Below are 22,927 nucleotides of genomic sequence, written 5' to 3'. Positions count from 1 at the left end.
TTACCCAGTGTTTGCTTAAGTTTCTTAGTATGTAGCACAGTCAAAAGCAATGAGTAAGGCCTGGTTAAGACTGGTGTGTGTGTGTGTGTGTGTGTGTGTGTGTGTGTGTGTGTGTATGAATTTGTAATGATTTTGCTATGAGATTTGGTAGCTTTGAGTAGTGACTACAAGTATCATGTTCTGATTAATTATTGCTGTATAGCAACTCACCTCCAAAAATAGCTGTGTAAAACAATAAGAGCCATTTATTTTGCTCACAGATCTGCAATTTGGATAGGGCTCTGTGAGGTCAGGTGAGGCAGATCCACTGGGGTTGAAGGATCCACTTCAATGTGGCTTATTCCTATGTCCAGCAAGTGTGTACTTCTCCACATGCACCTCTCCTTGGGGTTGAGCTTCCTCAGAGCATGGGGACTGGATTCTAAGACTTAGTGTTGCAAGAGACAGCAGCTATGGTCTTAAATTTGAATTAGGAGGGACCTAGAACCCTTTCTCCTGAGATGAGGTGTGTCAAAAATCTGCAGCCATCTTTAATCTACCATAGACCAGATTGGGCTGCTTACCTTTGTCTCTATAAACTGTTTGCTTTCCTGCTGTTTGGCATTTCTTAAGGTATTTATTTACTTTTATTATTCCCCCCCCACCACTTTGTTGTTGTTGTTTTTCTTTTCTTTATGCATTTCCAATGGGGACAAACATTGATTCTTGAAGTGGGAGGCAAAAAATCTTAGATTTACTATGAGAATGGCTATACCACAGAACATAAACACATATACTGTATACATGTGCTATTAAAATTTTATGGGGCTGGGGGAGGCAGTTAGGGGAAAAAAGGTCTAAAAAGGCTCCTTGGGGGCAATAATGTAAAAAACTTTAAGAAACACTTCTTTAGTTCAGCTCAGATCTGTTATCCTCTTTTCCATAAAGCCTGTCCCAACCCAATCCCAGCAAACTTAATATTCCCTTTTACGTACTTGTAGCCATTTTATTTGTATATCTGCAATTTATTAAGCTGTTTGTCTGATGCCTCTTTCTTACCTATCAGAGCTTCTTAGGTGCATACACCTATTAATGCCAATAATCATTACTTAGTGAATTGAATTAAAAGGGACTAAGGGGAAATTTTTATCTTAGTTTAGGTTCTTCCAGAAATAGACACTGAGAAGAGGATTTAAGTGCAGGTAGCCTTTAGGAATGGGCAGGAAACACTAGTGGGAGCAGCAATGGGGGAACAGGGAAGGAGAGGAAGCCAAGGGAAGCAGAGGGGGTGCTATCAAGCCAGTGAAGGGGGACAGGGAAGGAGAGGGGGTGCTATCAAGCCAGCTACCATGTGTGAGTGGAGCTTACTCCTGTAGGGAAATTCTCAGAAATGTATAAAAGCGAAACCAACATCAAACCAAAAAATTAAAAAATATATAGCCCCACAATTCAGAGTTAAGCCACTTGTAGGGCTGAGGAGCTGGGGTATTTTACTCTCACTCTCTGTCATTCATTGATTGAGACCACCTAGGGGTGTTCATCTGCTGCACTTGGCTTCTGTGTGTGGCTTTGGTAAAAGCCCTAGACTGAGAGAAGTAGGTACAGATGGTGGAAGTTATGGGAGGCCCAGGAGGGGTGGGGTTGGGGGCCGAGGGCTAAGGGCAGGGCACCCAGAGCATCAGCTGTCGGCTTCCTTAGAACATTATGACTAAAATGATCAGAAGCAAGGTGATGAATGGTCTTTGTTTGAAATGGGGAAATTCTTACTTTCTCAATTTCAGTCTTCCTGACATGGAAGTTCAGCTCCATGAAGACAGGAAACATACCTGTCAACACTAAATACCCAGCAGAGTCCTTGACTCAATCACTGGGAGGATTTATGAATAAAGGGTGCACAAACCAGCACTAGGATTTAAGAGGTGTGTTCTTTATTGTGTTCTAAATCAAGGGAGGTCAGAGCAGGTAAGACACAGCTGGTAATGAAACCTGACAAGTGCCAGGTTCTATTTTCCTTCAAGAACTCTTAGAAAACAAACGCACTAACCACAAGGTGGATTTGTTCCGGGTGGTGGCCTTGACTGCTTAGTGAACCGTTGACATGTTTGTGACTGAGAGCCTAGAGTCAGATTCAGGCTCACTGAACTAAGCCAGGTCCAGGCCATGTCCTGCTCACATGCTTTGTTGTCTAATCCTGAGGCATTTAACACTGTTCTGGGGTCAAGTGCAGCGAAAACAAGCAATATTGATGGGTGGCCAGTGAAATATCTGACCACATGGAGAGTCCACATGATGGGAACCTCTTTCTTTTTTCTGTTATGAGCTGAATTGCCTCCCATGTATGTTGAAGTCCTAGCCCCCAGTGTCTCAGATTATCACCTTATTTAGAAATAGGGTCTTTGCAGAGGTAGTCAAGTTAAAATGAGGTCATTAGGTTGAGACCTAATCCAATACAGAGTCCTTACAGAAAAAGGACACTTGGACTCAGAGACAGACATACACAGAGGAGATGATGTGAAGACACAGAGATAAAGTAGCCATGTGCCTGGAGTGACACATCGATAAGCCAAGGAAGGCGGTTGCCAGCAGACACCAAAAGCCAGAAGAAGCAAGGGAGTTCCTCCAGGATTGTCATAGAGAGCCTGGCTCTGCTGACACCTTGAATTTGGGTTTTTAGATGCTAGAACCATTAGACAATAAATTCTGTTGTTTCTCGCCTCCCAGTTTTTGGTACTTGGCTATAGCAGCCCTAGGAAAGTAGTGTAGTACACTTTCTTTTCTTCCTTTATTTTTGACACACACACAAAAAATAACCTTTTCCAAATGGTTGTCCCCTCCTATCCTTCTTCCTCCTTTTTGCTTGCTTTCTCATGTATGCTGCAGTGAGTAATAGTTGACATCTACCTGTGGCTTCCCTCAGGTTAGGAAGGACATTCCATTCTTAAACCACTGGAGAGGACAGAGAAGTCCTTCTTTAGAGGTTTGGCTGTTACTGTAAAGGGAGTCATTTTCTTCATTGAAACGGTCTGCCATCCCTGCCAGGATCCGGTGGGAATGAGTCTCTGCCGCTGTGGCAGTTGGGCAAGGCTGGCCTAGGAGGTGGTCTGCACCTCCTACATGGGGTTTCCGGTCATGGTACAGGCACAGAGCCTTCCTTTCCAAGGAAATTTGTGTGGTTTTGGTGAACCCAAGTCAGGCCACCAGTCACGGTCTCTGTGTCTGAAGTCGTCAGCATCCCACTAGTGAGACTGGACGTTTGTCTGGTTTTGCTCTTGGACCAGAGTCCATTGCCCAGGTGATGTCAGAACCGGAGCAGTTAGTTGCTGCAAGCTGGTAGTGAAATGGAATGAAGGGCTGGAAAGGAGCCAGGTCAGATAAGAACAGTGTGTGTTTAGTTTGTAGCCATTGTTTTCTAACTCCAGTAATGTTGTTTTCCTTCACTCGCTTAATCATTTGTTTACTCATTAGACATTCATTTAGTGATTATTCCCTGTCAGGTATACAAAGAAGTGACAACATATAAATAGTACATTCAGGTGGTATGAAAATGCTGATTATCGTACAAGGTGCAGTTCAGGGCATAAAGCAGGCAGAGGTACGACATGAGGAGCTTCGGAAAAGCCTCTGTGGACGGCTTTGCAGCCCAGCACTCTCCAGTGAGCCCCCATCAAAGTGAGCTCTGGCATGTCACCTCCCTGATCACTTGAAGCCTAAGGACAAAATTATTTTTAGTTTCCTCCCAACCTGCCAAGACAATGCTCAATCCAATATCAACCAAAACAGAGTCCTGCAGAGGAATTTTGTATAGCAAAAAAGAAATGAAAATAAAACCAAATGGGTGTGGATGTAAATGTACGGTGTTTGTAACATGCATCTGCTGTGTCCTAATGAGCTGGGTATTCACTGGCACCACAAAGCCCAGCATTTCAAATTGGACCGTGAAGGTGCCCTTGGTGCTTAACTCAGGGACTGAGTGTAGTCCCTCAGGGAATGTGAGAAACAGTCTTTGCAATCTTAAACTCATGACATTGTGATTGGTTTCCAGATCTTACATTGTTTTATCTGACTTTTTCCCCCCATTTTTTAAAACTGTGTTTATGCTGTTTAGTTTTTATCCTCTTTTCTGTGTCCTCATGTATTATTAGGCCACACAAAGAAAAATTAAGAGGAAAACAATTCATTATGAGGAGATGAAGCCATTATAAGAACCAGACTCAGAGATTACTCAGATGTGGAACTGAAAATAATTTTGATTAATATATTAATGGTTCTAGTGGAAAAAGTGGAGAGCGTGCATGAACATATGGGGAATTTCAGCAAAGAAATGGAAACTGTAAGAATCAAATGAAACTGCCAGGGAAAGAACAGCAACCACAGAGTAGCAGAGGCGAAGCCTTTAATAAGCTTATCAGCAAACTAAATGCAGCCAAAGGAAGAATAAGTGAACTGGAAGATAGACCATTGTATTGATTATGTTTATTTTGTGTTATATTTCATTGGTTTCTCCTCCAAACTTTATTGTTTGGTTTCTTCTACTCACTTTGGGTTTCATATTTCTTCCTTTCTTTCTTTTTTTCTTTCTTTCTTTCTTTCTTTCTTTCTTTCTTTCTTTCTTTCTTTCTTCTTTCTTTCAATTTAAAGCTGATTTTATTGTATAGAAAATTTTCTTCTCTTCTAATATTGGCATTTGTGTTATAATATTTCCCATAAGTACTATTTTAGTGGCATCTCATTTGATGTATTTTGACATGCTTCATTTTCATTCAGTTTAAAGAACTTTCTATTTTACTTTTTGATTTATTCTTTCATCTATGGGTTATTTAGAAGTTTATTACTTAGTTTGCATGTTTGAAAAATTTACAGAGATTTTTCTGTTATTACTTTGTATAATTTGAATACTAAATTTACTGAGGTTTTTTTTTTTTCCTTTATGACCCAGAATTTGGTTTATCTTAGTAAATGTTTTACACTTGAATTCTATTTGTTTTGGGGTGGAGTGGGTCTGTACTGGTAAATGCCAATTTTGTCAAGTTGGTTGGTGGTGTTATTCAAACCTTTATCCTTGCTAATGTTCTGTCTACTGATTCTATCAGTTTTCAAGAGTGTGGTATTGAAATCTCCAACAATATCTGTAGTTTTCCTCTTATTTATCCTTGTGATCTATCAGTTTTTATTTGCTTTTTGACTTTGGAGTGAATTTCTTATAGGCAGCATAGAGTTTGGTCTTGTTTATAATAAATATCACTCTATCAGCTTTTCAATAGGGGCATTTTAAATACCTCTCAGATTAATTTTACAGATTTTAAATCCATCATTTTATTATTTTATTCTATTTTCTCATCTGTTTTTATTTGTGTTTACTTTTTTCTCTATTTTTGCCTTCTATTTTATTATTCCATTTTATTTTTGTTAGTATGCATAACTCTTTGGTTTGTTATTTTAGTCCTTTATGGTTTATAGTGTATATAGTATATATCTTTAAGTTATCACAGTATATCTTCAAATGATATTAAACCATGTCACATGTATTGTCAGATCCTTACAATAGTACACCTTCATTTCACCTTTTCTGACTTTTGTACTAATGTTGCAATATATCTTATTTTTATATATGCTAAAATCACTACCATATTGTTATCATTCTAAAAATTAAAAATAGTTAGCTTTCAATGAATTTTAAATATTAATCTTCATTCTCTTGTGTGGATCCATTTTTTAAAATTGATTTTTAGAGGGAAGGAGAGAGGAGGGGGGGAGGGAGGGGGGGAGAGAGAGAGAGAGAGAGAGAGAGAGAGAGAGAGAGAGAGAGAGAGAGATTGGTTTATTGTTCCACTTATTTATGCATTCATTGGTTGTTTCTTGTATGTGCCCTGATTAGAGATTGAACCTGCAACCTTGGCATATCAAGGCGATGCTCTAACCAACTTAGCTACCAGACCAGGACCTGCATCCATATTTTCATTCTTTCATTTTGCCTGATTGACTTTCTTTAACATTTGTCATAGGAAAGGTCTGCTGGTCATGAACTGTTTCAAGTTTCATATGTCTGGAAATCTTTATTTCACCTTTATTCTATATCCAGAATCCTGAGTGCAGAATTCTGGGTTTATATTTTAATTAATTTATTTTTTTACTACTGTATTCTCACTTGCATTATTTTCAATGATAAATCAGCTATCATCTCCATCTTTGTTCCTTTTATTATATTATGGAGTTTGATTATGATGGGCCTTGATGTATTTTTCTTCTTATTTCTTGTGCTTAGGACTTGTTTACATTCTTCTAAATGTGGGTTTACAATTTTCTCAGATTTGGAAAAAAAATCTAGCTATTATTTCCTCAAATATTTTTTCTATTTCTCCCTATTTTTCCTCTGGGATTTCAGTTATACATACATGAGGGTATTTGAAGTGGTTCCTTAGCTCATTGATAAATTTTTCCCCTCTTTTCTCTCTGTTTAATTTCGAATTGTTTCTATTGGTTTTGTATTCAAGTTTACCATTCTGTTTTGCTGTAATGAATTCTATTATTATTAGCTCCCAATGTGCTTTTCATATCTGACAGTGTAGTTTTTATCTTTAGTAGTTAGATTTGGATTTTTTTATATCTTAAATATCTCAACTTACATTTTGGAATATATGAAATACAGTTTTAATGCCATTGCCTGGTAATTATAATGTCTGTGTTAGTTCTGGGTAGGTTTTGATTAATTTATTCATCTCTTCATTATAGGTTTTGTTTCCTTGCTTATTTGCATTTCCGGAGAATTTTTATTAGATGCAAGGCATCTTGACTCTTGTTGGTTGCTGGATATTTTTGTTTTTCCTATAAATATTCTTTGAATTTTTTGGTGTGGAATTCAGTTAAATTATTTCAAAGGTTTTTTATTCTTTTGGATCTTCTTTTAAAGAATTGTGGGTGAACCAGAGTGCACTTATTCCAGTGCTAATTATTTCCCACTACTGAGACTAAACTTTTGTGAGTACTCACCCCAGTGCCCTATGACTCATGAATTTTTCCAGTTTCGCTGGTAGGAACAGGTACTATTGCTGGCCCTATGTGAACCAGCACTCTAATCTTGAATCTTTCCACTGGCTAGTTTCCTTTCATGAATACTCTGATTACTACTCCGCTGAATATTTGAGGAGACCCTCTGCAGATGTCCAGAGTTCTCTCTCTCTGTGGATTTCTTCTCTGTTTTTGTCTCTCAGGCTTTCATCTCTGTCTCCTTAACTCTGGGACTTTGTCGGGTCCTTTCTGTATTTCTCCTCTCTGCATCACAGCCTGCAAAGTCAAGTTCATAAGTTGGACAGTTGTGCAGTTTACCTCATTCGTCTCATCTTTCAGTGATCACTGTCTTTCATTGACTGATACCCATTGTCTCACACACTGTTGTTTCATAATTTCCCCCCAGTTTATTTGGTTGTTATAAATGTGCCAATTTCATCCCTGTTACTCTATCTCATTTGGAAGTGGAAGTAAAAAATACATTGATCTTTAGTAATTTAATTATATGTAGTGCAACAAGATATATCACCAGGGGCATGTGGGAATACCTTACGCAGAGAAGAATAAATTCCTAATTTCCGGTCCATTCTAATTGTGTGGAATGACAGACAGACATGTTGGATTACTTCTTTCTGTTACCCATTCACTCACTCACACTCTTTTAGTTGAATTTTCATAATTTAAATATTGGTGTGAATTTGGGTGGTAAGTGCACAATGAGAATGCAGATGATGTGTTATAGAGTTGTAAACTTGAAATCCATTTGGTTTTATTGACCAGTCACCCCAATAAATTCAATAAAAATAAATATTGGCAGGAATAAATTCAACTGTACATAACTTTTTTTTTCCATGAGTGGGTGAAATTTTTGTTCTGATCTCTTAGCATTTGTCATTTTACATCAGGGTTACAATTCAAATATCTATAAGAATAAAACAAGTAATGTATAGAACTGAAGTTGATATCGCATGAAATGACTATAAAAATAGTGACTTGTGCCCTGGCCGGTTTAGCTCAGTGGATAGAGCGTCGGCCTGTGGACTGAGGGGTCCCAGGTTCGATTCCAGCCAAGGGCACATGCCCAGGTTGTGTGCTTAATCCCCAGTAGGGGGTGTGCAGGAGGCAGCCGATCAATGATTCTCTCTCATCATTGATGTTTTGATGTTTCTATCTCTCTATCCCTCTCCCTTCCTCTCTGAAATCAATAAAGAAATATATTTAAAAAAAAATAGTGACTTGTGTTTAGTATAGAAAAGAGTGCTGATAGTAGAGGAGTGTGGCACCCTGATGAATTGCAGAGGAAAATATCTAAGTAAATAAGGGTAATTGCATGACCAGCTGGAGCTAATTGTTGCCATGAGTGCAGGTTGCTTTTGCAGATCTTTTGACCTACCAAGAGAAGTGGAAATGCAAATTTTAATCCTATATACCCCAATATTTGAATACTCTTCAAATTTAAGAACTCTGCAAATCATATAAACCATTTATAGGCCAAATGTGCCTTTGAGTTGAGAGCTTGCAATCTATCTTTTACAATAGTTTAACTGTTATATAGAAAATTGTTTGGAAGATGACAAACAAATTAAACTAGGAATATAGCAAGTGTGTGTGTATTGTAGATCAGTAACAAAAAAATAAATGAATAGACATACACACACACACCCCCACACACACACTCCCCCGAGGGAGCCTTTCACAAGCCTTGGGCGCTTTTTGCATACTCTGTGGGCATGGAGTTATTTTGTGCCTCTTCCACATAATCTCTTGAGAGAATCTGTGATAGTCAAAAGAAATGCTTCCATAATTAAAACCATGAATAAGTATGGGTGTGTGAACATGAGTATTTTCAGTTAGTTTAATAATAGCTATCACTGTAATAGATAGGAGTCTTTTAAGTTTTAAGTGTCTGGATTTAAGGCTTTTGAAATTAAGCTGGAACTTTTTGAATAAGGCAGTTACTAGGATAATCTGCAGCCATAAGGCAAATACCAAATTGGTGTAGGTCTTTCTTTTCTTGGAATACCAGATCCATTAAAAAATTAATCCTAGAAATCAAATATGCAATTTTGTATATGCCTGCTAATTTAGGGAGACTATACAGTCTTGTTTCACTTTCTAAACAGGACAAAAGCAAACAAAAAAAAATTCTTTGAGGCAGCATGGAGAGACCTGGAGAGTATTATGCTAAGTGAAATAAGCCAATCAAGAAAGACAAGTATCGTATGATCTCATTCATATGTGGAATCCAATGAATAAAATTAACTGATGAACAAAATAGATCCAGAGACATAGAAGAATGGAACAGACTGTTGAATCTCAGAAGGAAGGCGGGGGTGGGGAGTAGATGGGGGGAGGGTGGCTGGGTGAGTGGGAAGAGATTAACCAAAGAACTTGTATGCATATATGCATAAACCATGGACACAGACAATAGTGTGGGGAAGTGGGTGGGTGCAGGCTTGAAAGGGACAATAGGGAAAAAAGGGGACATCTGTAATTCTTTCAAAAGTGAAGATTTTTTTAAAAAAGAGAAAATATCCTATCTAATAAAAGAGTAATATGCAGATTGACCATCACTCCAACACACAAGATGGCTGCCCCCATGTGGTCAAAGATCCTGCCCCCATGTGGACACAAGATGGCCACCACAAGATGGCCAGCAGGGGAGGGCAGTTGGGAGGGACCAGGCCTGCAAGGGAGGGCAGTTGGGGGTGATCAAGCCTGCAGGGGAGGGCAGTTAGGGGTGACCAAGCCGGCAGAGGAGGGAAGTTGGGGGCAACCAGGCCTGCAGGGAAAGGCAGTTGGGAGGGACCCAGGCCTGCAGGAAAAGGCAGTTGGGAGGGACCCAGGCCTGCAGGGGAGAGCAGTTAGGGGTGACCAGGCCGGCAGGGGAGGGCAGTTAGGGGAAAACAGGCTGGCAGGGGAGCAGTTAGGCATCAATCAGGCTGGCAGGGGAGTGTTTAGGGGGTGATCAGGCTGGCAGGCAGAAGCGGTTAGGGGCAATCAGGAAGGTATGCAGGCGAGCAGTTGGGAGCCAGCAGTCCTGAATTGTGAGAGGGATGTCCGACTGCCCGTTTAGGCTTGATCCCACTGGGATCGGGCCTAAACGGGCAGTCGGACATCCCTTGAGGGGTCCCAGATTGGAGAGGGTGCAAGCTAGGCTGAGGGACACCCCCCAGCCCCAATGCACGAATTTTGTGCACCAGGCCTCTAGTATTTAAATAAAAGTTGATCTTAATTAATTAAATTTTCTTTTATTCACTCTTAAAAAGTTTTTTTAAAAATAATTTCTTATTTTTCAATTACAGTTGACATACAATGTTATATTAGTTTCAGGTCTACAACATAGTGATTAGACGTTTATGTAACTTTTGAAGTGATCACCCTGATAAGGCTAGTACACATCTGACAACATACATGGTTATTACAATGTTATTGACTATATTCCCTATGCTGTACTCTACATCCTGTGACTGTCTTTATAGCCGGAAATGTGTACATCTTAGTCACTTTTCCTTTTTTACCCATCCCTCCATCTCCCCTCCCATCTGGCAACCATCAACATGTTCTCTATAGCTATGGGTTTGTTTCTGTTTTGTTTGTTTGTTTTGTTTTTTAGATTCCCATATAAATGAAATCATATGGTATTTGTCATGCTCTGACTTATTTCACTTACAATAATACCCTGTAGGTCTATCATGTTGTTGCAAATGTAAAGATTTCATTCTTTTCTTATGGCTGAGTAATATTCCACTGAGTCTCCACTCCCCCTACCAATCTTGATGTGGCTTCTTCTTTGTATCCTTAGTTATAGTATTTAGTTCAGCTAGATTTTAGGCAGTTCTCAGTGTGAACTATTATTTAACAGAAAAATATACTTGGTACTTTTATGTTTTGTGCGTGTGTGTGTGTGAAAATGCTAGAACAGCTACTTAAAAGCAGAAATCCAAGAATTTACATTAAAAAATGATAAGTGAAAGATCTTGCTAAAGGTCACAGAAGAATATCACAATTATTAATTTTCTCATGTGAGAGGCATGCATATCCCTATTTAAAAGGTAAGTGCTATAAAATGTTATGAAAGTACGACTGAGTGAGTTCTTACATACCCCCCAAAGTAATAAAGTGAAATTTGATTATGAACAAATGTGGAAGTCCTATTGGTTTTTATACACTTGTACAAATTAGCAGTTCTATGGGGAAGTGAACTTCTCCATTAATTTGATTTGCCCACTTGTTCCTTGTGGTTCTCCTAAGGAGAACATTTGCGGTATTGTTGAAGTGTCATTAGGGCATTACTGCAAGTTAAAACTGACCATTGTAGCCAGTCTTCAAAATGCAACCGGGGATAAAAACCTTAATGCCTTCACTTTAATTTGAGTGAGGATAGTGGCCCAGTTATTTTAGGGAAAGAGGAAGCAGCATTTGCCTTCCAAAGATGCTTTATATATTGGATACACAATCAATATACAAAGGTGAGATCCACCAGATTTGAATTGGTAAAATATGTAAATCCTTGCCTACTAACGTGTCAGAGATTAATGTCTGAGTAGGAGCAGGAAGCCCCAACTGTAAAATTTTACAGGGCAAGACCATTACTCCAGCCGCATAATGGGGCTTGATTTAGAGGTTCTATTTTAAGATCACACATACAGCACCAAATGCAGACAGCCGAGCGTTGTTTAATTTGTCTGGGGCAGTGCCCTAATTTTCTATAACACTATTCACTTTCCTTTCTTAAGAATGAATAACACATCTTTTTTATGGAACTCTGTGCATCTTTCATTTGGGAGCAGTAGCTTTTCCAAGCTCCTCTATTCGGTTCCTCTTTTATGACCTTTTTTTATAATTCTACTGGATTATGGTATTTGAAGTTGCATTGTCCGTATAGCCCTTGTGTGTCCATGCAAAAGAACAAGCGGTATTATTTTTGATGTGACATAACACAGCATTCTAAAGTTGACAGATGAAGGAACTGAGGCCCAGGAAACACGAGGCCATGCAGTTCGGGCAGCAGGTTACAGTTCTGGGTCTTTGTTACCCTGCTGGAGAGCTTGCCACCAAATTGGGTGTCATTGCAGGGTCACTCTGTGGCTAGCCCTTGAGACTTGGAATTTATGTCATTTGGGCAGTAGCTCAGGGCTTTATCACAGACAGGAATAACCTGGGGACTCTAATACTTCCTTTAGATTATGATTTGGTGCTTTATCATTAAGGCTCAGCCTGTTCAAAGTGCATCTCATCTACACAGGAAGTTCCTGAAGACGGCACTAGAAGTGACTCTCTTCTCAAAGGGCTGGCCAACCATTCTTCCCAGAAGTTCTGAGACCATCTTCCTGTCCCTGTCATGGGACCCCAGGTCTTATTGGTTCAGTCACTCAGCACACAGAGAGACTGACAGTTCCAGACCGGCATTCACATGGCCCCCTTGGTTACTTGGCTGAGGAGCCAGGTAAAAGAAATAAACAAACATTTTAAAAACCCTGAATTGGAGATAGGAAGATAATAGAGTTCAAATTCCAACTTCAACAAATTCAGTTGTGAAACCTTAGTTACCGCCCTCTTCTAAGCCTTGGCACCCCCAGCTGGGCAGGTGTGTGTGTCTTGCCTTTGCTCGCCAGTTCACTCCACACACCTTTACTGAACACCTGCTTTCAGCCAGACTTTGGGTAGGCACTACTGGATCAGAAATAAACCACTAGACGCTGCTTCAGAGGGTTGCTCACAGTAGGTGGAGCCTGTGAAACCAAATGACAACTGCAAATGTTAGTGACAATTTTGTTAGAAAAGCTAAGCAGAGAAAGTAAGATAATATTTAAAAGGGAAATAGAGAAAATGATTCCTTTATTAAAAATATTTTTTTCTTTAGTGGTTTTGTCCTTTTTGCCCACTGTGAAAGGACAGAGGTAACACTGACTTTTCATTTTGCACACGGCCCTGCAAACTATATATATTTACCAGTCACTTTCTACTCCCTTCTCTTGATATATTAGTCTTATGATGATGTATGTACTTTATTTATTGTCTGTCATCTTCCAATAGAAGATGAATGCCATAGGAGCATAAACTGTTTTGTTTAATGAACTATCCCATGGGCTTACAACAGTTTACAAGTCCACATGATATCTACTGGAACACAAGCTTGCCATGCTAACGGTCAGTTTTATGTGTCAACTTGGCTAGGCTACTATGCTTAGTTTTCCAATCAAACACCAGTCTTGGCGTCGCAGTGAAGGCATTTTGCAGATACAATTAAAGTCCATAATCATTTGAAGGAAGGGAGGCTTCCAAGATAAACTGGGTGGGTTTGATTCAATCAAGTGAAATACCTTAACAGGTCAGCTGAGGTTTCCCTGAAGAAGAAATGCTACCCTTGGACGGCAGCTTTGGTCCATGCCCGGGAGTTCAGCCCACCCTTCCTGACAGCATCCCCTAAGGATGTGACATTTGCCTACCCAGCCCCTACAATTGCACGAGCCAATTCCTTGCCTAAATCTCAGTGTATATCTCCTACTAGTTGTATCTCCCTGACTTAACCCTGACTGATACAGCCACCTTTTAAGATACAAAGTTGCCAGGCGTGGCATGTTTTTAAATAGGAGAGAGATTTGCCCTTGTTTTCCAGTGAGCATGGGTCATTGAGAATGAGAGCGAAGTTGGTTTGCTGATGAAGAAAAAGGAGAGGGTGACTCAGACGATGAAGTAATGAGATGCTTCGGACACTGTCCCCTATGTGCAGTTTTAGAAGGATCCCTCTGGCTATTGTGTGGCTATACTCTGCCCAGGGGCAAGGCTGGAAGTGGTGGGTCCAGTTTGGAAGCTGCTAGACCAAACAAAGATGGGGCCTGGACTGGGTGTATAGAGAGTGGTGAGGAAATATGCTTGGATTCTGCGCATATTTCATAACTAGTGCCAACAGGAGTTGCACACAGAATGGATATTTCCTGAGAGTCCTGGCCTGAGACAGCAGATAAAGTGGTTCATGGGGAAGTAGTGCATTTCCCAGAGTTCCACAGCCCAGGCAGAGCAGAACAGAGGCAGAGAGCAGCAATCTTGTGTTCTTTTCATCAGTTTTTTTTGCTTTTCCATTGTCTTTAAACTTTCCCCCAAATTGCTCCTCTAGCATCCCCTTTGGAGCATCTTCCCTTCTTTAGTAAATTCAGCCTGGGTTACATCCCCAGGATTTCCTTTGTCTATGTCACCTTGGAAGACCCTCTCAGAGCAAGGCCATGGGTGACTACCACCACCCCACGTTCTCATGATGTCTGCCTAAGGGCTGGCTGTCTCCCACAGTTTCACATCAGCAATGTCCTGACAGTGTTTCCCCTCCATTTTACTAGCATCTCTTGGCCTCCTCTATTAAGACTGAGAAAATGAAACAAAGATTTTGCTACTGGGTTTTATAGGCAGTGGCACCACGTACAATTCCACATGATTTACCTGTAGCTGGCTTCTTTTTATCCTTTCTGCTTTCCAGCACTTTCAGACCATGCTGAAGTCTAAACTGAATGTCCTAACACTGAAAAAGGAGCCTCTCCCAGCCGTCATCTTCCATGAGCCCGAGGCCATCGAGCTGTGCACCACCACGCCCCTGATGAAGAGCAGGACTCACAGCGGCTGCAAGGTATGTGGCCTGTGGCCCTCGAGGCCCTCATGTGGGGCAGATGAAAGGACATGTGGCTTTAAGACTCTTGTTTCGCAGTGGTAACAGTGTTGAAGAATGAAAGTGTTAAACAACTAACAAAATAAGCTGATTGAGCGATGGTCGTATGAATTTCTATCCTGTTTTATTTTTCTTAAGGATATAGCACTCTTCATAATTTGAGGGTAACATTAAAGACCTAAGTTTAAGGACAGGTGGAAAAAAGTAGTTTCTTGCTATATTGTTTATAGCCCTGGGGTACTTCACAAGAAAGCTCTGTCCATACGATAGTTCTTCCCTTTGTATTTTCTGTCTGAATAATACATATTTTAACAAGTGAAAACAAAAACAAGTTTCTCAACGGTTGTACTCTATGAGTCCTGTGGGGGTAATTTTGCATTTTTGTTGTGCTTCAGCTCTCAAAATTTATGCTAATATTCATGCCTGAGAATGCATTAAAAACATGTTTTGTTTATGTAAACTATAATGCCAACATGGGGGGAAAAAAACCCTGGAAATTACATGTGTAACTTTGATGAGTATAGAAGTCAGCTTAGAGGTAACAAAGAAAATATCTTACTCATATTTTGTCATCAGAAATTTGTTCTGAATTTTGAGGGGCAGGAAAATGCTTGTTTGCACGTGGATTTCTTTTATAACCTTGGAGACACGCTCCTTACTGCTTTCCCCGTTAGGGAAACTGTTCCTGTCGGAGTTTCCCATCCCCTCCCCAGTTCTTGCAGCAGTGATCACATTGGAGCCCCCCGCAATCTTGAGTGATGGTGATGTGCACAAAACCTCACACACGTCCATTCACTCCACGAGGACTCAGTGGGTGCTCACTGTCTGCCCGACATGGGGGGCGGAGTGCCCAGCACCCAACAGCATTTTCACGGAGCTTAACTGCTCATGAGAAGAGGAGGGAGGAGGAAATACAGGTGAAGGAACATCACAGCCAGCCTGAAGGATTTGTGGAGGAATCTTTGAGGCAGAAGGAACAGGGTGTGCTGATTCTCAAGAAATGGACTTGTGTGCTTTAGAACGGAGAGCAAGGGGCCAGGGTAGCTGGGAAGATGAGAACTTTGTGGTGAGTGGTGGGGTTCGGTGGGGGTTCGACTATAAAGAGTCTCATGGTCATGGCAAGGAGTTTTTGTTTTAATTATTACCAGGAACCAGCAGAGGAATTTAGGCAGGCGAGTAATATGAATCTATTTTAAAAAAGCAATTTTATTTTTTTGTTAAACTTTATTTTTCAGTTAGTTTCCATTCCATGTTATTTTGCATTAGTTTCAGGTGTACAGCATAGTGGTTAAATAATCATATATTTTACAATGTATTCCACCTGATATTTCCAGTACTCACCTGACACCGTACATAGTTGTTACAATCCTATATAATAAAAAGGTAATATGCAAATTGACCGAATGACAGAATGACCGGAACTCCCTCAGCCCCTTGCCCTGGCTGGCCCTGCCCCTGAGCGCCCCTCCCCACCAATCAGGAGTGGGGCGGGCTGCCAAACCACCCATGGCCCCCCGCCCCAGTTGGCCCGCCCCCAATGGCCCTCATCAGGCAGGCTGGCTGGACCTCACCAGTGCACAAATACGTGCACCGGGCCTCTAGTATTATTATAATATTACTAGAGGCCCGTTGCAGGAAGATTCCTGCAATAGGGCTTCCTGCAGCGGTCTCCGCCCCGCCTGCTTTCCTCCCTTCTCCGCCGCCCTGCCCTGCCCTGCCCTGCTTCCCTCCCTTCTCCGCAGCCCTGCCTGCTTCCCTAGTTTCTGCCACCCTGCCTGCTTCCCTCCTGTCTCTGTTGCCCCGCCTGCTTCCTTCCTGTCTCCACAGCCCCACCTGCATTCCTCCTGTCTCTGTCGCCCCACCTGCTTCCCTCCACTTTCCCTCCACTCTCCGCCACCCTGCTTGCTTCTCTACAGCTTCGCTCCCTTCTGCAGTGCTTGGCTTCCTTCTACACTGTCTTCAGTCTTCGCTCTGCGCCTGGATATGCAAATTAACCGCCATCTTGGTTGGATTAATTTGCATATTCACTTCTGACTGGCTGGTGGGTGTGGCTTGTGGGGCGTAGTGGAGGTACAGTCAATTTGCATGTTTCTCTTTTATTAGATAGGATGCTGTACTTTACATCCTTGTGACTATTTTGTTACTACCAATCTATGGTTCTCAATCCTTTCACCTTTTTCACCAGCCCCCCTCCTTCTGGCAGCTGTCAGTCTGTTCTCTGCATCTGTAAGTCTGTTTTAATTTTGTTTATTCATTTATTTTGTTCTTTAGATTCCACATATAAATTTATATGAAATCATATGATATTTGTCTTTCTCTGACTGAATTATTTCACTGAACATAATACCCTCTAGGTCCATCCAGTACTCTCACAAATGGTAATATTTCATTCTTTTTATGGCCAAATAATATTCCTACCATTTTCTTATCATGCATTGTTGATGGGAATGCAGATTAGTGCAGCCACTCTGGAAAACAGTATGGAGGGTCCTCAAAAAGAGATAAAAATGGAACTTAGGACCCAGCGATTCTACTTCTGGGCGAAAGAGGGACTTTAGATGGTAACTGTGCTCAGGTGAACTTCCAGCTTCCCCAGAGCAGTTGTCAGAGACTCCCTTTCAGCTGGAGAGAGTGGATCTCTGGGACTGGCAGCAGGTCATGTTGGATCCAGTGCTGTTGGTGACCTGATGATAAAAAGGAATTGTAACAATACTCACTAAAGTTAAAAGTAATGGAATCAAATTGGGTTTTACATCCTTTAGAGATTTCCTTAAGTCATTTTATATCCTGTTCCAGTTGGGGAAAATAGTCCTTCAAAAGCACGATGAAGTCTGTAGGGATAAGTGTAAGGAAAAGAGTTTAGTTTGATAAGGTCTATAAGGTATATTTAAATGCGAGGGGAAAATGCAGTTACAGAGTAAGGAGATTTAACAATCCAATCCAGATATGAAAGAGGTGTGTGTGTGTGTGTGTGTGTGTGTGTGTGTAAACACAAACATATACACACACAGATATACACATTCTCTGAGAGAGAGAGAGAGAAATTTGGTAGAAGAATAAAAGCCATCATTTTTCTGAAAAGGAGTATAGGGTTCAAGCTGCATGGTGTCATTTTATTTCCTGTTACTGCCTCAGGTCATGCTCATTTATTTCGCCTTTAAAAGGATGTTGAAAACAATAGATCAGAAGACAGGCCACAGGGAGGCAAGGTTGCCCTGGTATAGCTGTGGGGCTGGTAGAGAAAGGGAAATCGCAATGATTTCAGCCGGACACAAAAAAACTTTTGCCTTCAAGGTGAAAAACACATCCTCATGGGCTAGAAAAAAATAAAAAGTTCTCCATCCCTAGAAACCTTGAGGAGGGGCATCTAGGCATAGAGAATTGTAAACCTGAAATCAGAGATCTGGTTTGAAAGCACCTCTTGAATTGCTTTCCAGCTTTATGATTTTATTTGAAGGGAGTAAACCTCCAATGTATCATTGTCCAAATTGTGTACTATAATACGCTTTCTACATTTAAATGGACTGTAAACCTATTGGAACTACAGCTTTTAACTCTCAAGGACAGTGTCGCATTTATGTTCAGAGTCCTATTCTTTTGTTAAAAAACAAAACACACAAAAAAGGTTAGATTTTGAACCATGATATTTCTCTTTGCATCTCCAGACCTCCCCCAGTTTTTCTGACCATTCCTTGGAACAAAGTGCAGTGTTTCCTCTCTGGTTCTTGCGAATAACTTAGCTCATGAAATGCCAGCTGCACAAGGACCTCTCTCTTGGGCTCATGCCTGCCAGGAATAATGAGCTCGGTGCAGCCCAGGCCCAGCTGCAGGGCCAGTGTACAGGGCCGGCACCTTCCATCCTCCTGCAGGGCGAGGTCTCTCTTTTTGCCCACGGTCCCTCAAGCCTTGCTTGCATACCTTTAGGTTTGGGGAAGGGAGAGAGGCGGGAAGAAGCAAAGGAAAGGGGAGTTGAAAATGGGTTATGGTGAGCCCTGGCCAGCTCCTGGCTCTTTTCTGCTTACCCATCTCCCCTGATCTGTATTCTCCGTGGGTCTTGATGGCATTGCCTGGCCAGGCCATTCATGTTGCGGGCAGCTGGGGCTTTGTGTGTTTTCTCTATTGCTGCCACTCTTTTTTTTCCCCCTGTGGTGGAGTTCTTTAACTGCACAGCCCACTGCATCCCATTAAGACACTCACACCAGAACCCTTGCAAGAGCCCTTTGCAGTATCGGAGATGTTGTGTCTGATTTTGCAGCAACAGTGGCTTGTCATTCCTGCCTTCTCCTGCCAGCACAATGCCATCCTAGTTAGCTTCAGCTTCTTAGCAAATACTTATTTAACTAATAGTCATTGAAAACCTGCTGTGTACATGGGATTGTGGAGAAAGGAATCAAAGTAGGTGTTGTGGGTCATGCAACTTACAGCCAAGTAAGAGCAATAAGGTGAGTGTGCCTCCCCAGATCGCCAGGGATTCTGACTCCCGTGTGTATCAGAAACCCCTGGGGCAGATTTCTGGACCTTCTTTACAGAGATTTTGATCAGGCACTCCACTTAGTGATGGGAACAGAGCTTGCACTTAAAAAACTGACCATGAATTTACATGAAGTGGTGCCTGGACCCTGCTGTGAACTTGGGGACTTGAAGCACAAGATGGTGGGTGATGAGAGCAGTGTAAGTGACGTAAATGTGTACACATCCTGTTAGGTGGGAGCTGGGATGGGGAATGGTATGTGGGGGCTAGCTGGCACTTGTAGGGTTAGAATGGGTTTGCTACACAGCTGCTCAGAGGGCTGATGTCGAAGCAAGGGCCTTAGGGCCTGATCTCACCTGGAATGATGCTCTGGTTCCCAAACCTCACCTCCTCCTGAGTGAGGCATGTGACTTGGCATCCCGAGAAGCCCTGTCTTAGGCCCTGCTGTCCTCTTCCCATTTGCAAGGGCAGAAACCATAAAACAGTCTAATTTCCAAGAAGAACTTCATGATTGCTAAAGCACACCAATTTTTATATTACTCTTTTTGAGATTCTTTGCAATCAGGAGTGACAGTAGTAGTCCCTTAGCTCTCAGAGAGGATGTGGTTGGTTTACAGTTTCATGGGACGAGAAGAGAAGTTTCTGAGCTGAAGGCTTGCCAGGCAACCCTCAGATCCTACCATTTCATGCATGTGTTAAACAGCCAGCTTAGAAGTGAATTCCAGAAATCCCACTTTTAATAAGAGCTCCTGATTTGAATTCAAATATGTTGAGGATTAGCATATCTTGTATCTATTGTCTATACTAATATTTTTGTGTTTATTTGGTCAGGAATGTATTTAATTAGAAATACAGTTATGTTTCCTAATTTTAGCCAAAGCCTCAGTTTTTTACCCATTAACAGAAGGAAGAAACATTAATTATATCATTTTGTCATGCTTTTCAAATGCATTTTTGCAGCCCTATCTTGGTGTAGGTCCTTTGGGCATTGCATGAATCAGTTATGCCTATTGTACATACTTTTTTCCTGCAAAATAAGTTTCTGATTTTGATGTCAAGAGAGAATACATGTTATATATTTATATAATATATAAAGGACCATGGCATTTATTGGTTGTTTTCCTCTAAATTCAGAGTGGATGGCACTTACTTCTCATTTATTTTCTCTTCATTCTGTCTCAGACTTCTTTGTAAACATCAAAGCACGTTACCTCTGCTTGTCTCACAAATTTAGGAAGGTAAAAGTTGAGATGAGCTAACATCTGTTGTTTAAGAGATAAGCTTTTATTTTTCTGCAATTTTTGTTCTTTGTCCATTTATAAATTTGCTGACATTCCCCCTCCCACTTCTTTCCCTCTTCTGTTACTAATTTTCTTTTTTTATGTCTTTCTTCACCCACAAGAATATATTGTACACCCTCAGGATGTTCAGGTGTTGACAGGAACACACACATAATGGGTTTGGATGCTTTGGGTTGAAATAACAGAAAACCCAAGTTGAATTGACTTAAATCATTGAAATGTATTTGCTTTCAAATCTGCAAATCCAGAGGGAAAGAGTTGCTAGGGAGACAACAAATGAGTGTCCACTACAGAAAAGCTCAGCTTCATGACCTGGTGGGAGACAAGTCTACCCTGTAGGAAGAGCGGTGGCAGTAGGGAAAAGGCAGAGTGCCTTCAGGACGCTGAGCAAAGGGTACCCTTTCCTGCCGTGTTGGAGCCCCAGCCCACTCCCCTGATGTCGTGGAGGGTATTATTGCCTAGATGAGATGAGCCTCAGTTTGAGGACAGGCTGCTCTCTCTAGAGTCCCTGTGCAGGCAGTCATGAGTAAAGGTCACATTTAGGGTGCGGAGGGTGCTCTCATGCACTGGAGAAATCCAGAGCCCGCTTTTCATTCCAGTCCATTGTTCAAGGTGAGGACAGAGAAAGAGAAGCATGATTTCAGAAGCGGTATTGAGTTCATGCTTACAAACTTTGAGATGTCTGTGGGTGCACCAGTGGGCAACAACCCAAGGGCACCTTTGCTGTGTGAACTTGGAGATGTCTGGAATGGGCTGTGAGAAGAGGAAGGAGTGAGACAGGCACACACACACACACACACACACACACACACACACACATTTACATATAAAGAAGATGGCACCCACCTCTCATGAGCACCCTCCGCACTCATGTTTAAGGACCGGTAAGAGAAGGAAGAATCACTGGAAATGGAGGATTATGAAAACTAGAAGTTCTTCCTCCCCACCAGGCACTGACACTGTCCTCAACCCGTCCCTCTCTCTTCATCCTGCTCATAGTGCTCACTCTCCTGACCACCCTTTTCTAGTCACCAAGCTAGTCAAGCAGAGAAAAAGAATATTACTCCAGGGACAGATGAAGCCCCAGCATTAAGGTTTTAGGATTGGTCTTAGTATTTATGTTCGAGACACAAGACTACTTATGCTACTGCAGGAAAGGGTATTTTATTTGTGCTTACAATGTACACTTCTTGGTCATGAGTCCTCCTTGGTGGCTTTGAATTCTATGCTTTTGTCTTCCCATTGAGAGAGCCATGGGGGCTTAGGCTTCAGTGACGTTCTTTATCCTTCGTGAGCTCACTTTCGTTATTTGATGACTAAAAATCTTTAAATACTGGGAGTGTCTTTATTTCATCTGAAAAAAGCATTGAGAATGTAGATTATTATTCTGCCTGAATGATTGTTGAGTAAGAGTGCCAACTTCTTTAAAGGGTCACTCTTTCCCCTAGTTGATGGGTAGTGGAGCTGTTTTTCCCTTTGAGGAATTATCTGGGGAATCCCTGACACCTTCAAACTACGTATTTCTTAGTGCCCCACACAGCGTGAAGGCTGCAGCTAAAAATGATCATTTTCCCCTGGGGAACTAGATTTGGCATTGAAGCCTAACTTTGGACTACTGTCAAAGACAGTCCTCCTGTATTTCCAAATTTGTGATGTCACTGCCTACTTTAGTCTACTTCTCCCTTTAAAAACCAAGGAGAGAAGCAAAGATTTGTTAGTGAAAAATTGGAAAACAATCTAAATGTCTAAAAGAGATCTAATATTTTTGCTCCACAACACAATGGAAAACGTGTGGTCATTAAAAATTCTGCTGTAGATATTATACCAATATGGAAAATGTTCATAATGTATTAAATGAATAAAAAGCAGGTTGAAAAAAATGTTATTAGAGTCCTATTTAAAAAAAATAAATTATTACTAAAATATATGCAAATATTCATAAAAGAAGGCTCACACTAAAATCTGAACAGAAGTGATGTATAGATAGTGGGATTATGGGTAAAACTTTTGGTTTTCTTATTTTTTGCATTTCCTAAATTGTCATCAATGAACAAACACTACTTTTGTAATTGCTTTTTAAAAGTAATTATTAAAGAAAAATATTTCCTTTGGATAAAAGTTTGCCTGGAAAGATATCTGTAAGAAACTCTATTCTAAATGGAACTTTTCAGAAAACATTTTGTTTGGCTGGAGTACATGTTCAAGAAGTAAAAATTGTGGTCTTTGTATGTCTAAAAATTTCTTAATTCTACCCTCATTTTTTTTTTTGAAAGTTTGGCCTGGTATAGGAAGATAGATTGGGAGTAATTTCAACTTAAAGCCGTAAAGGCACTGCCCATTGACTTCTGTGCCTTGTGAATTTTCCCCTGAATCCATCCAGCTGGAACAGGGTAGATCTTTTCAGTTTGGGGACTCATATTTCATGGTGTTTTAGGAAACCTTAAGTAAAATTCCCACATTCTCCCCAATTTTGAAACCATTTGAGAAATAAGAAATGTGACTCAGATAGAT

At 41.0% G+C, this 22,927-nt stretch overlaps 1 protein-coding gene across 2 annotated transcripts in view; it reads left to right on the top strand.

Annotated features, from left to right (window-relative positions):
* Nucleotides 1-22,927, top strand: part of PID1 (phosphotyrosine interaction domain containing 1) — a 206,448-nt gene that overhangs the window by 94,021 nt on the left and 89,500 nt on the right. Inside the window, exon 2 of one of the 2 annotated variants that reach the window (XM_080668095.1) lies at nucleotides 14,459-14,605. The exons of the other annotated variant lie outside the window; for it this stretch is intronic. Coding sequence (XP_080524221.1) covers nucleotides 14,459-14,605 — 147 coding nt within the window. The remainder of the gene's footprint in view (nucleotides 1-14,458; nucleotides 14,606-22,927) is intronic. 2 annotated transcript variants of the gene reach the window in all.

Source organism: Plecotus auritus, assembly GCF_963455305.1.
Source record: "Plecotus auritus genome assembly, chromosome: 5".
In the NCBI taxonomy this organism is placed as follows: Eukaryota; Metazoa; Chordata; class Mammalia; order Chiroptera; family Vespertilionidae; genus Plecotus; species Plecotus auritus.
The sequence above is the reverse complement of the archived record's forward strand: the minus strand, read 5'-3'. Positions and strand labels throughout refer to the sequence as shown.